The 12,542-nt window shown below is 39.9% G+C and overlaps 1 protein-coding gene across 1 annotated transcript in view; it reads right to left on the minus strand.

Moving 5' to 3' along the window:
- Positions 1-12,542, minus strand: part of PIEZO2 (piezo type mechanosensitive ion channel component 2) — a 252,170-nt gene that overhangs the window by 34,629 nt on the left and 204,999 nt on the right. The window contains exons 30-33 of the mRNA XM_055559293.1: positions 10,989-11,110; positions 9,926-9,997; positions 5,648-5,754; positions 861-975 (exon numbers count right to left, since the gene is read on the minus strand). Of these exons, the coding sequence (XP_055415268.1) occupies positions 861-975; positions 5,648-5,754; positions 9,926-9,997; positions 10,989-11,110 (416 nt within the window). The remainder of the gene's footprint in view (positions 1-860; positions 976-5,647; positions 5,755-9,925; positions 9,998-10,988; positions 11,111-12,542) is intronic.

Here is a 12,542-nt window from a genome sequence, read left to right on the forward strand (position 1 = left end):
CGACATCTGCTCTCCAAAGTGAAGGTGCTGTTTACAATACCACAGACACAGACGCCTCCTCTAGCTCCAAACAGAGCACGGACGCCTCCTCTAGCTCCAGAGCTATGTTTACATTCTTGCTAATCCAATCGATTAAAAAAACAGAATGTCAAAATATTTAGTTTGCATTTCTCATATTGAGCTACTTAGTGAAACTGAGATCCTTTTGGCTGTTTCTATTTTCTGATCTTGAATTACTTTTCATACCCATTCATTCACTGGGCTGAATTTTTCTTTTGCTGACTCTCAGAAGTTCTTAATATAGCCAGAACACTGATCTTTAGTCTGATACATAATGAAAACATTTTCCCTGAGCTCCCCACTTGCTTTTTAACTTTGTTTTGGTGTGTTTGTTGTCATTTCCTCCCCTTAGAAACATGTTTCTATCATATGTTTTTGAGTGAATTGATAGTGTTGAATACAGCACTGGTAGATATGTTCCATTTTTGGCCCTTGACTGCTCTTTAAGTGTTCTTTCCCTTTTTTTTCTTGATCAAATTTCTAAAGGTTCATCTTTCTTATTTTCCAAGAACAGCTTTTCACTTAATGATCAGGTCGTCTTCTATGTCTTTTCGACGACTTAATAGCCACCTAAAAATTATTATTTTGCTTCTACTTTCTTTGGGGTTATTTTGCTTCTATCTCTCTTTGCATTTTATTAGATGTACCTCAACATAAATTCATGTTTTAATTTATTCCAAGACCTGAGAAATTAAGGGCAAGTAAAAGCCTTTGTGTTCTTTAGACATTAAAAATTTCATTCCTCCCAAGCTTGTCCCTGGTCCGATGCCTGTCAGCTGCAAGCCTTCTCCATCACTCACCCTCCCCAGATTCTTTTCTCCTTCTTTTCTGTTCTTCTCTTGCAGATCTTTTTTTCTCTTTGCGCCTCTGTCGGAGTGCTGTTTTAGGGTCAGTAATCCAGGCTTGATAAACAAACTGAAGGGAGAAAGTTTCATTATTTTCTGAACTTTTAATAAATTGAATTAAAGAAAAGGGGACCAACACCAAGCTTCCTGACTTTCAGAAATATATATATATTTTCTCTCAACATGAATTAAACCTCCCTTTCTTACACCTCTCAATATACTGAGTTGACCAGTGCTCACTGGCCATGAAATAAAATGTGAAAATAGATGTTATAGGCATGTATTTTGTTCAGTATCAGACAATCATGAGATTCTCTAGAACCACGAATGCCCACTTCTTCCCCATCCTCCCATCCTACTATATCTCTGACACTTAGCTCCTGATTCCCTTGTGTGACACATACTAGGCATAAGCTAGAAGGCTGGCTAAGTGTCATTCATTTTCTCCCGACACATAGAAAGTTTGAGTCAAGACCGAAACATCTTTTGTTCATTTACTTTGGGAAATTACTTTTGCATGTTTGATACTCTCTCTTGTGAGTAACAACTATTACCAACAACTTGAGGAAGAGCTTTGTAGATTGATCAGTATTTGGAGAGGAAAGATAATGTGCTGTGAAGGTTAAGAGGTTATTCCAGAATGGGTGGAAGGAGAACAGGGGAGCTTTAGGTCGCCTTCTGTCATTTTCGTTCAAGAGCTGAAAATAGTTGCATTAATACATGACAACCAATAACCACAACAGAGCAATTTTGAATGTCCCGCCCACCAACAGTGTCCCAAGTCATGCAGAAGGAACACAAAGAAAACCCTGAAACGCAAAGTCAGCCATCCACAACCATGAAGCCGGGCAGCATGCTCAACGTGCACCCACGAACACAGCTGGTCTCAGGGAAGCTGGGATTCTATCATGAAGATAAAGGAGGAGGGGCACTTGTATACCCCAACACTTTCATTTTATTCTATATTACTTTCAGATTTCTGAAATCCTTGAAAAACACAGTGTAAACAAACCACTGGCATCGTAGAAGTAAAGAGGAGTTCAACTTTTCCATTCATGGAAATGTAAAGGTCGTGGGTTACTAGGTCACAGCATTTCCTCACAGGTAGAAATCTGAATCTTATGGGCAATTCACACACGTACAAGATCTGTATAGTTTCTGAATAATAAGCCCAGGAGTCAAAAAAGTTATCCTAGTTTATGCCAGAAACATATTTTGAAAAGGAAAAGTGAATTGCAATTTGAAGAATAAGCACCAGAAAAAGGAATTTATGGTTGATGTTTATTGAGCATGTTAACTGGAGATTCTATTAAGAATATCTCTGAGGTTTAGGTCATTAATAGACAAACTTGCTTCAGCAAAATATTGATTCTTTAAAAGAATCTGAACTGCTAAATGAAAGAAATTTTCAGGCTTAAAAAATACATACTGTGACATTTCCTTAAAATAGTGTTATTACAATATTGCTTTTGGACAATGCAAAAATGCCAAAGTGGAAAATAAGAAAGTGATTCAGGATTTGTGAGTGCACTAGGTGCACACTCTTTTGCTCTGAAGAAAAATGAAACTCCTGGGAGACGAGAGAGCAGGGCAGGGTTTAGGACAGAATTGAAGGTATCTTGTAGAAAGGGCTCTGGCCACACAGATGATGCCTCATTAAAATGGTGTTCCTGGTTCTACACGTGGTTCTTCAGTGATTGATCCTGCTGGTGTTTCCTCGCTGAGACGAGTGTTTGAAGAAAGGAGGGGAGGGGAGGATCTTAGGACAAGTCCTCATTTATAGGAAAATGACCTTCATGTCCATGTTTGGAAGTACAAATATTTTACAGCTCCAGGAACACTGGACCGAGGATCAGACCAACTATTTCTGGGAAAAGTTGGATGATGAAGGAGGAAGAGGAAGCATCCCAATTCTTATTGAGTTAAGACACCGAATTAAGCTTCTTTCTGAAATGTCTCAATTCTGAAGTCTCAGTGGTAACTACCACCCAGTGTCATGGGTATCTCTGGAGAACAGACACATGAAGAACTAATCTTGGGTAGAAAAACACACGAAAATGTGTATAAATGACATCGACTTCTCCGTCTGCTGCTGCCACTAGCCTGTACCCAACTTCATTTCAGAGCTCACCCTCAGTGATTTCATCTTAAATGTTAGGGAAATGGGATTCCTTTTACTGAAAACTTCTTAGGCAAAAAGCATTTACTTTTTGAAACAGGAGAGGACTTTATTGAAGTGGAGATCTGTAACCGAAGCTGGTTAAGTTTTCTAAAATGTTTTTTAATCCAGTTGTGATCCAGAACTTCATGTTGTTGGTAAGAAGATAATTTTTTAAACTAAGATGGGGGATAATCACATTGTAATCTTTCATATAAATTCTTAAATGTGAATGGAAAGATACATAGGCAGTCATAAAAGGGGAAAAGAAAAGAAATCCAAGGAAGTAGCAACAGAGAATATTAAACTAGAACTCAGAATCCTGGTGTTTCAAAAGGGGAAGAAACCCAGGGGTCTAGACTGTGCTATGCAAGGCAGAGCAGCTTTTAGGTTCAACTGAGACCTTGAGAAAAATCTAGAATTTCAGGTCCCTCTGGACCTGATATAATTTAAATAACCTGCGTTTAAATAAGACCCCCAGGTAAAAGGTGAGAAGCCTTGGTCTCCCTTGCTAGCCACACCCTTGTGGAGCATTTTGCTAGTGTAAATGTATGCTCCAGTTTAAGGCAGGAGAAGCGGCTTTCTATAAAGCACAAGAGTAGTGAGTCACTATTTATGATTTCCAATTATGAAATGACCACAGCAGAGGTAGCTAGATACTTTCTGTTGTGTGTTGGGTGAATTAACAAATAACTGGAGCAGTTCATTCAGCAGTGTCTCTGACGATGTGGACTGTGGAGGCTGGGTGGACCATCCACAGCAGCTCAGGCCAGTGAAGAGAGACACTGAACTTGGGGAGAAGATGCCAGAAGAGTCCAATTTAGGAAGATGCAGGCTTAACTGGGAGCCCGAAAGGAGACGGAGCAAAACGAGTCGTTTTTTCCTGTTTGTAATTTTACCAGCTTTCTGAGAAAATGGTCATGTTTTGACACATCATATCTGATGCATGCAACCAGACGTGACCCTTTCAACATGAGATGTGACTTAGGCAGAACTACAAGAAGATTTGTATCTGCATTTTCTCTTTCTATTTTTTAATCAGCTTTGATGCTGACTGAAAAACAAGAATCACCATAATAAGGAATTTGGCTTCTCAGAACAATTTTTGGAAAAATTTGCCCAATATTTCAAATTCTTCTCATTCCTTCATTGTAAGATGTATAGAACAGGGAAAACGCAGATGTGGGGCAGCAGGGGTCTGCCCATCTAAAGGTCTACGGAGCAGAGGGCCACACACCACACATCAGTAAAATGTCAAATACCTTTGCAGCTCTGATTAAATACTGAAGAATAGTTTTGGGAAGTTTAATGATAGACTTTGGCAAGGCTAAAATGGCTGATGCAAACTTCCCAATAGCTCTCTACAAAGAAGGACAAAGCAAGAGTAATTAGTAGAAAAAAAACCCAAAAACCAATCACTTAATATAAGACATCAGTATGAGTTTGGCTCTACAATTAAACCGACTGGGTTAAAACGTGCTCATCGCTGAATGTGTAATAAAACGTGCCCTGCTTGTAGGTTAGGAATAAAGAAAATGATTTATCATTCATGTAATCTGTAAAAATGGTGAAGACGACCCGCTCTCTCCTCTGCTGCCTGATGAGTGAGAATTAGAAGGAAACTCGTTGGAATAAAAATAAACAAGTCATTAGTATTGAGCAAGCCAGCTGCACACATGCACACACTGTCATCAAGAAACACACGTGGGCAGCAGTGGGGCAAGTGACAGAGCATCATCAGAGCCAAGTGTCCCCACAAACAACTCAGTTCTTCACTTTCACTAGGGAGACAGGGTGGAGGTAAGCTGCCAGCTTGGGAAGACCCGGCCAGCAAGCGGACACTGGCCTCATGGACACATCATGAAACTGGCCGGATGTCCATCTGTGTGCCTTGTCGTCTAACAATGGGGAAAGAACAGCCCTGTGTCTTCTCCCTTGTAATGGAAATCTACCGAGTTTTCATCCCATATGTAACTCTACTGACAAGCCCACATCTTTAACAAACGCTGATGATACAATTGCTGGACACACACTACTAGGCTGGTGACTCATGTCACCAAGAACGATACGGCAGGTTCTGAAAAAGAGAGGCAGTTAAGCTGAGAACATCAAAACTGGGCTGGAGGTTTTTATTTTAATACAGTCTAAAATCTTTAGAAGTACCAAGGGAACTGATTTTCAAAATTCAAAATGACTGTTTTCAAAACAAAGCGAGGATTTTATTTTCATGGTCGGCTATTTCTCCTATGGAACTGGAAGTCCACTCAAGTGATCCAAAGCTTGAAACGAAGTACACCCAGGGCAGCCTTAATTTTGTTTAGAGCACCAGAAATTTTTTTTTATGCAAATGAACAGCTGGCTGGACCAGTGTCCTTGCAGGAATTCTGGCAGTAACAATTGCAATGCTGACAGCACGCGGCAGGACAGGACAGTGAGAACCACGCGACTTCAGATGTGAACTAGAACCTCTGGGGGCCACCACGCATGAACACGGCAGAGGAAGTTGAGGCCTGTGGTCAAGGTCTGTCAGAAAGAAAACCTCTTCAACCAACCAAGGCTGTGATGTCCTTATCCCCATAGTTACCTGGAAAGCTGACCTCCGGGGGGGCTCTTCGTCTTCCTTTTTTAATTCTTCCTCTTCTTCCTCTTCACTATCCGTTTCAAACAAATAGTAATCTCCACTCCTGACCACTAAGTAAAACAAAATATGTACTTATTTCTTGGAAGAAATATGAGACAGTTTGGGGTGTACTTATGAAATGCCCCCCAAAGACACATGAATTGTCCCTCAAAGGCATCGGTGGGGAGGAGGAAACAGGAGATGAAGGGACCTCACTCTGGGCTGAGCTACATGGTCTGCGGAGCACCAGGCCTCGTCCAGGCCATGGAGGGGACCTGGCCGCTGCTGGGTTCATCTGGCATTTTCTTCCTTCTTCACAGGAAATTGTACACGGATGCACCAGATCAAGCCTGGAGCAACCAGTTCTGTTATCAAGATGGCCCAGAGGACTGAAAACTATCATCATGTCACAGTTCAGCACTTTGGGACCTCAGACAAGGTCAAAGTGAAGCGGAAGCTTCAGCATTGCCTGAATGGGTACAAATTGCTATGGCAAAGCCAATAGGGATGATTAGGGACCAGGAGTCACATGTCACCACCTTCTGCTTCACTTTATACTGTGCAGACACAGGCCATAACACAGGCTGCAAGACATTTGAAAAAGAGTTTTTCTTTATATCACACATTATCATGAGGAGGAAATGGGCAAATAACATAAAAAAAAAAAGAAAAGAAAAAAAAGAAAGCACAATCACAAAAACACCACCACCACACTCTGGCTCTTTCTACTCGTAGGCTAGGACAGAAGGAGCCAGGTGGACAAGATCCATACGGTTTAGCACTGTTAGGCTTCTGGTCAACAAGAAGTCCCCCAGTTGCTTACTGAAATTTGAGGAGAACTGTACTGACCACAAGACACAAAGCACAAACCATATGGATGGTCCTTGCCTGGCATTTTCCTTCCAAAGACATATTGTGTCTTAAACACAGAGGCAGTCTAGAGAGCTGAAATGTTCAGAGAGCTCAAGAAGTTTGAGAATGGAATCTTTATCAGTTTGATGAGTATTTTATCAGAGAAAAGAGACCCAGCATGTGCATTTCTGATGCTGCAAGAACTTTACTGTCACTGCAGGAAAACACACGCATATTTTCAAGTTATATTAGAATTTTCAAATGCTGAGGTGTCTTTTGGATGACATCACGTGATGTCTTTAGGTATCTTCTGGACTTATCCACTGTAAGGTCACAGGAAACCTTGGCTTGTTGAAAATTAGTTGCTATCACCAAACATGATAGTGAGTAATTTTGCCCATGTTTTCAGACATATCTGAGACCTTCATCCATGAAGATGCAGAATGAATGAATTGGGCCTTATATCCTTGAACAGAAGCACTGTGATTTGTTATGTTTATTTTGAAGAAGGAACCAAGCCCAGAGGACTGGGCCCAGGCCTGAGGAAATAAATGCAATTCAACATAAGGTAAGAATAAGCAAGAACGAACCAAAGTCACAGCATTACGTTGGACTGAGATGGAGACCATGAAAGTAATGCTTCAGATAAGCTCAGAGATTTGCTGGAAAGCCACACGGACTTGACGTCACATGGTCATTTGGTAAACACTGAGATTTCCAGGACTGAACATTTTACCCTCATTATTGGCTCTAAAATCAACGATAGCTTCAACTGTATTCAATCATACCTTTAAGAACTTTTGTTCATGGGGCCATTGAAGTCAGTTTTCATCATGAGCAGTTGTACATTGATTTTTATTGTTTGAAAGATGCTGCCAATTTGTATGGGACATGTGCCATTAACACATTAAAAATGGAATAAAATGTTTTAAAAATCTCCTATTCCTTTATAAATTGTCATTGAAATGAAACATAGAAATAGATAATATTTCCTGAAGTTCTATCTGCTGATAATAAGTAGAGAAGCTCTTATATTTATGTTTGTGAGTTCTGATAGGGGTCCTGCCTCCAGCCTGGGTCCGTGTATGTACCATGGACACGGATGCTGACAGCTGGCTTTTAAAATCCCACCACCTGTAACACCAGGGACTTGGTCCTGTATTTCAGATATTTGACAACAAAGTGAGGCTTGTCACGGATTCTGCTGTACAGAACTGATGTGGAAACAAGTGCGTCTCACCAGCATGGAAGGTATCATTGAACAGCAATGATGCGATGGTCTGTGTGCATATAGACATGGAACTGGGAGGATGTCACCTACAGAACATGTTAAGAGTGCAGATGCTCACCAGTAATGTGAATAACACAGCAACATTATTGTATCATCAATGAGTTTGCAAACGGTATTCCAAAGACACTTATTCTTACACTTGGCACCTCTAAGAAATATTTAAAAGCCCAGTGACTCAAGAGATCGGAAAATGGGCTTTCAATAAAGTGCTTCCAACTCTAAAGATAGGTTTTGGAACTCATCATTGTCTACAAAATAAGCCACACATCAATTCCTTTCCTTTCCTCCCCAGCTTGTAAAAAGAAGTATCTGATTCCAAACTATGAATGACACACACCCCGGCATCATTGCACTGGAAGTCTTATAACGAGGCACAGGTAGTGTAATCCCAGCCTTCAAGAACTTGATATAATGAGGGTGAAATGAATCAGAAACTCTAAAGTCAACAACATTCAGAGGAAGTTCTTTCAAGGATAACCAACTCATAAGGTGGTGATTGAAGACCATATCCAATTCCTTCCAAAATGCAATGTTTACACGAGCAAAGGAAAGTCTTATGATGACCACAGCGGGCATATACCCCCAGTTAAAGGACAAAACATCAGTATGACACCATTTTGAAATGGATAGGTCTCTCTAAACTAGCAAAGGGCCCTTTAAAAACAGAAAGATTGGCACAGTTTACTTGTGACTTGATAGAAATTGGCACATAGTGTCCGCACAGGAGACTATTGGCATGACTGACACGCCAGCAGACAGTGGGTCACACAGAATTCCAGCTTGAATTTTTGTCTTTTGACTTGAGCAGCAGATGAAATGAAACTCATGAAACTCATGAATTTTTTTCATGCCATAATGCTAAATTCAGTATTTGGGATTACATTTTATTACATCCAGGTATATGGAGCAAAATTTGAATATCACTTCCTGAAATTGGCTTGCTGATTTTAGGAAATTATTTCTTGGGTGAAAGGCCAAAACCAGATCTAAATGATGGTAAGAATTAGGTGAGAGAAAGGATTCTGACTGATTTCCTATTGATTCTGAACACCATCCTTAGGGTGTTGACCTTAAGGACCTTGTGATATTACTTGTCTGATTACATAAACTGCAGTAATCAAGACATAATACAAGACATAAAAGTCTGCAGACATTATGAGTAATCTGCAAGATAATGAATAATTATTCAGTACTCTAACAAATTCAAAGTGGGCCAGACTGAAATGGATCATTCCATTAGAATATGCCATTGCCAAGAGTAAGTGCTACATCCTTTGCTAAGCGGAGCAGGCATAGCCGCTGCATTTTGCAATTACTCATTCTTTTCTTTTTTTTCTGTGATAGGATGAAACACACCAACTCTGTGTGGCATCGAGCTCTGCTTTTCCAAAACCATCATCTGACTTTGCTCTGAAGGGTCCTGTCTGAGCTCTGGTGACTCTGAGACCACCCACACATCAGGCATTGGATTTGGAGGGTAGTTTTAGAGCTTTTTTGAAACTGAGGAGACAGGGTGAGAAAGTAACTGTCTTAAGGTATCCCCATCTTTGTGCTTAATAAATTGCCAACTACCCTTACAAAAACGGAATCAATGCTCTTGGAATGGCAGAGCGGTGGAGGCAGGTGTGGGGGGGGGGAGGGGGCGGGGCGGGGGAGGTCATTCACATTCACACCCAGTGCTTTTCAAAGAGGGTCACGGACATTCCAAATACAATGATTTTCTTTAAATTCAGAGTTCCAGGAGGAGCTGAAATGCATTTTCAATAAGGGTTTTCAGCCATGGAACAAACACACCTCAGCAGAGCTCTGGACCTCAGAATCCGATAACAAAGCCATCAACCCCTCTTCCCTCTCTGAGCCCATGGGTGGTGCTCAGGGACATGTGAGCCACATGGGAGTTGGCTGACTGCTCTGGAAGATTCCATCTGTCATGCTCAGAGACCCACAGAGATCACAGTGTTTCTCCCCTTTGCCCCTCCTATCAAGTCATAAGCATCAAACCATGCATGGAACACACAGGTCACGGGGACGCCTGAATTCTGGTCAAGGATATAAGGGTTAGAATCGATGAAATCGTAAGAGGATCGAGAAAAACCTACTGGAAGCATGATCAACCCAAGGCCGCCACCACTGCTTTTTTTTGCCCTTGGTTTTCTGTTTGTCTGCTTCTCCTAAAATAAAATATGTCCAAATATTAATTCTCAGGAAGTGAGAAAACAAACTTTGAAAACCACGCTTTAACAACTCAATTGTCAAAATCTAGACATATTGCAAAAGTACACCACCCAAGGTCAGGAAAAGAAATTCTACTGACTGAACATTTACGTGGTTCAGCAGTCAATTCCACAAGGTAAATATTCAGTATTCTATTAACAGAATGCCACATTTTCACTTTCTTTTTAGTGACTGAGGGCATATAAAAAGTATAAGAAAATGATTGTCTGTCAAAAATGCATCCCACATTGAATTTTCCATAGAATTAACAAAAAGAAACACCACCCAGATATTATAGAAAAATTTAGTGGCAGACAATTTGCTAAAATACGTACATTCCAATAACCAGAAATATCTCTTTTGATCATTTTAATGCATGGTTGGAAAATATCAATTTACTGTTGATAAATAGATACTATGCACTGGAAGAATACCATGTATTATTTCTCCATTCCTTTCAAATAGAAAAGCATGCAAGCATCTTTAAGAACTTTTAAACTTAACTGGATATAACAAATCTATAATTAGATATAATAAATATATATTTCATCTCAAGTTTCATTGGAACAGTTCATAATTGAATATTTTAACTACTGTTATTCAGGGGCTTATGTATTTAATTTTTGTATAAAATTTATAGAAATAAAAGACAACAGTAACCACATATCTTCCCTAAAGGAACAAATGAAGCCAACTCATCCTATTTTTTTCAGAAGCACATGTCTGTGAAATGCAAGCTGGTTTATATTAAGGTCATCTTGCTAAATATGGCGCTATTCATAAAGTCATTGATTTATTAAATATGTACTTTCTGAAACAAACACGTTCCACCCACAATTAGAACATAAAACTAGAATGAATAGTAAGGTTATTTCACAGCCCTACCCTATATCATGATTTTACTCAACATCAAGGTACTTGAGTGAAGAAGGAAATATTTCAACATACTGTCATCATCCTCTTCAGAAAGTTTTTGGAGATCTTGGCCTTCCCCCGACTCCTGGGTCAAGCTCAGCATCCTCTCCTTACCCTTTTTGTATTTCTGTTGCCTGGCCTTGATGCGGTCCATCCTGAACAACAAAATAGCAGCAGCAATGCCAAGAACACACCCACAGTTACCTACACACTTATGCACACAGGCTACACCCAGTTACCTTTACACTTTTATGCACACAGCCAAAATTGTGGATGGAGTGGCAACAGTTGGGACTTGTGGATGGTTGCTTGTTAGCAACAAGTATCTCCTTGTTTCTTTTATTCTCCCAGGTTTTGCCTTCTTCTTTAAAAGAAAAATGCTGCCTACCTCATATAGTTGTGAAGATCAAGTGAAAAGACGTATAAATGTAAGAACTGTTTTGTAAATAGCAAGTTGCCACTCAAACATTCTATCAGACCCCACGACTCTCCTGTGTGTCACATCTAATCTCTTACTGGGAAAATGTTGTGTTGTAGCTCTTTGTCTGTTTATTCAGGAAGTCTATTCAGAAATTGCAGTGTTGAGCTTCATCTCCCCCATATGTCCTCTTGAATGATATCATTTCTTTTATTTTTTTAATTAAAAAAATTTTTTTTGGCCACGCTGTGCAGCATGTGGGATCTTAATTCCCAGATCAGGAATTAAAACTCTGCCCTGCCCCTGCAGTGGAAGTCTGCTGGACCACCAAGGAAGTCCTAAAACATTTCATTTCTTGGTTTCTTAAAATTTTAAATGTATGGCCCAAGTTTTAAAACTAATTTAAGTGACATTTCTGCTTTGGGCATCTTAAATAATATTTTATTTATTTGTTTGTCTTTAGCAATGATCATTGCCTTCATTCTTTTTTTTATTCTGACTTCTAATTTAAGGAAATGGAAAAATCCAGTGATGTAAATTATACTAAGAGGTCTCACTTATGGGAAATTAGGAACACATACTACATGTGGGTTCAAGTTTGCTATTTCTCTAGAGCTGATTTAAATAGCTATAAACAACAATAGCAGTAGCTATACCATATTGTACTTTCATTATGTATATTTTATATAACTCATATCTTTGATTATGAAAATAACCATGCCATGGGGTAGTGTGATTCATACTGACAAATATTTTTTTTTGCACAGGGAAAGAAGCTGGGAGATGAGGTCAGGATGGAATGAACTAGTCTTAGAAACTCAGGGAACTTTCCTGGTGGGCTGACAGAGTCTCTCCATTTTCCTGGAGAAAGTGGCTAGGTTTTGAATTCTATGGCCATCAGCTCTTAAACCTGGCCCCAAACATGTGAGGCACTAGCCTTCCACAGAAGTTCCACTTACTGCTAGAGATTTTACTCCAAGAAAATAATTATTTTCAGTGGGCTAATTTAAAACAAAAAAGACTTCTCAGATCTCCTGGGTGGAGTTAGTCCATTACTTGAGTTCTCCAGGATGGCGTGGTGGGACAGGAGGCCGTGAGCTGGACATGGAAATGTGGGTGTATTTTTAGTGCCAGCTCCGGCTAGTGTGGGTTTTAAGTCATCTACTATG

Source organism: Bubalus kerabau, chromosome 21, assembly GCF_029407905.1.
Source record: "Bubalus kerabau isolate K-KA32 ecotype Philippines breed swamp buffalo chromosome 21, PCC_UOA_SB_1v2, whole genome shotgun sequence".
Lineage (NCBI taxonomy): Eukaryota > Metazoa > Chordata > Mammalia > Artiodactyla > Bovidae > Bubalus > Bubalus kerabau.